The sequence below is a fragment of the Peromyscus leucopus genome, chromosome 6 (genome assembly GCF_004664715.2).
Source record: "Peromyscus leucopus breed LL Stock chromosome 6, UCI_PerLeu_2.1, whole genome shotgun sequence".
Lineage (NCBI taxonomy): Eukaryota > Metazoa > Chordata > Mammalia > Rodentia > Cricetidae > Peromyscus > Peromyscus leucopus.
Window position 1 is genome coordinate 39,106,586 of NC_051068.1, and position 2,146 is coordinate 39,108,731.

General features: G+C 41.4%; 1 protein-coding gene across 1 annotated transcript in view; it reads right to left on the reverse strand.

The window, feature by feature from the left end:
- LOC119088253 (arylacetamide deacetylase-like 2) overlaps positions 1-1,914 on the reverse strand; it is a 7,769-nt gene extending 5,855 nt beyond the window's left edge. The window contains exons 1-2 of the mRNA XM_037207291.1: positions 1,813-1,914; positions 1,281-1,406 (exon numbers count right to left, since the gene is read on the reverse strand). Of these exons, the coding sequence (XP_037063186.1) occupies positions 1,281-1,406; positions 1,813-1,914 (228 nt within the window). The remainder of the gene's footprint in view (positions 1-1,280; positions 1,407-1,812) is intronic.
- Positions 1,915-2,146: the final 232 nt, after the last annotated feature.

Consider the following 2,146-nt stretch of genomic DNA (forward strand, 5'->3'; position numbering starts at 1 on the left):
GGACTGTTAAGCCCTGTACTCACTATTTGGAGTCTACAGGACTGGCCCTGAATGTACAACTTTCACATCAGTCCAGAATGCTCAGCCCTGCTTCCCCCTAGTCACATATCCTATAGCACAGCACAGCCTACTGAGACTGCTGCAGCTTAGCCCAGTCACTGCTATATCCAAATTCCAGGGTTAACCTGCTTTGTACATGCTGGGTGCTGGTTCAGTCTGGTGAGTCTCCGTGAGTCTAGCCCACCTGCACCACAGCCAGCCCCCAGGCCTAACCTGAGATGCACATTTATATGGGGCCCTCACTTGCCTCTCCAGCCTTGTTCCTGTGCTATGGTAACCAGACTTGGGTATGGAGGTGTCTTTTAGAGCTAACAGAAGTTCCATTGTTACTGTTTTCCATTTTAGATCTTACATGCTAGAAAAGACAGAAACTACATTATGGCATCATCTATAAGGGTAATTTGGGGAGGTTCTCACAGGCACACAGCTTTTCAGTCTTGCAGCAGTACTAAGAAATCGATCACCAAAGCCAGGCGGTGGTGGCACATGCCTTTAATCCCAGCACTCAGGAGCCAGAGCCAGGTGGATCTCTGTGAGTTCAAGGCCAGCCTGGTCTACAGAGTGAGATAAAGGACAGGCACCAAAACGACACCGAGAAACTCTGTCTTGAAGAACAGAAAAAGAAGGAGGAGGAGGAGGAGGAAGAGGAGGAGGAGAAGAAGGAAAGAAAGAAATCGATCACCAAGAAGCCAGCATACCAAGGAATTGTATCTCTGCCTACATCCACTCAGGACAGGTAACTGAGGTATATACAAGGATGTAAAAAACAATTTTTCTTTTCTTTTTTTTACTTTTTAAAATTTTGTTAAAACTTTTTTGAAGGCATTGGGTCTGGTTAATTTGAATGTGTGATTTTTTTTTTATTTGCAAGATTTTTATAATAAATTTTATAAAGTCTTTATTGTAAATAAGTTGAGCCGGGCGGTGGTGGCGCACGCCTTTAATCCCAGCACTCGGGAGGCAGAGCCAGGCGGATCGCTGTGAGTTCGAGGCCAGCCTGGGCTACCAAGTGAGCTCCAGGAAAGGCGCAAAACTACGCAGAGAAACCCTGTCTCGAAAAACCAAAAAAAAATAAATAAATAAATAAATAAAAAAATAAGTTGCAAATTAAGAACAAAATTAACAGCAAAAGAAACTAGAACCAAATTCTATACATATCAATGGATTTCTATACAGTTAGAATTTTTAAAATATTTAAAGAGCATAAAACAAAAACTGACCCATCTATTTTTATCTTGGATATCTGCTATTCTGCTGAAAGCCATTTTCAGCAGTAAATTTTCTAGAATGGTTTTTAATGTGTTGTTTTTCTTCCCAGCCTCTTGAACTCTGAAGTTTTTAGCTTCCTGTAAAGAAAATGGAAGTGCACACACTCTTTAAGATTCCAGATATTTCATGGGAAAGCTGAATGTTGTTGTAAAGTTCACTTAAGGGAAACAAATAACAAACAAACAAAACTTCCTGTGAATAAAATTAGGGTAATTTCAGGGGGACAGAGATGGGATTTGTTGTGTGATATGATAAAAGACAAGTACTTTCAGTCTTTTTATTTGAAGAGTCACTAGTGGATTGGTTTCACTTAATTTTCCTCATAATTATTTCTCATAATTTAAAATATGATCTGCCACTGGAGGAGTTAATAGTTATACAATGCTGTTTTGCCAAGGCTACAGATCCTGAAGCAGGACAGACTGAGCTTTCTGCATCGTGCAACAAAACACACAAGTAGCTCAGCTGCAAACATGAAAGAACCTTATGGGAATCTTCTAAAGCAGATCCAGGTCTCCTTTCAGAGGAGGCAAGCCTGAAGGACAGGTGAGGACCTATAGGGACAATTCCAAGGCATCCCCACATGGTCGCGAACACAGCAGTTAGAAATGTTAACTAGGTAAATGCCAAACCTCGGAGTCAGCAAGGATCACAAGGTGATGCTTCTTAGGCGCATGTTTCTTAGATATTTTAAGGTCTGAAGGAATTGACACTTAGTGTTAAACCACTGCTCGACTCACTGAGAGATGCCCGCAATTCTGTTTCCGCTCTGGATGACTTCCACTGGCCTTTTAAAAGGATTGCTCTATGCAGTAAC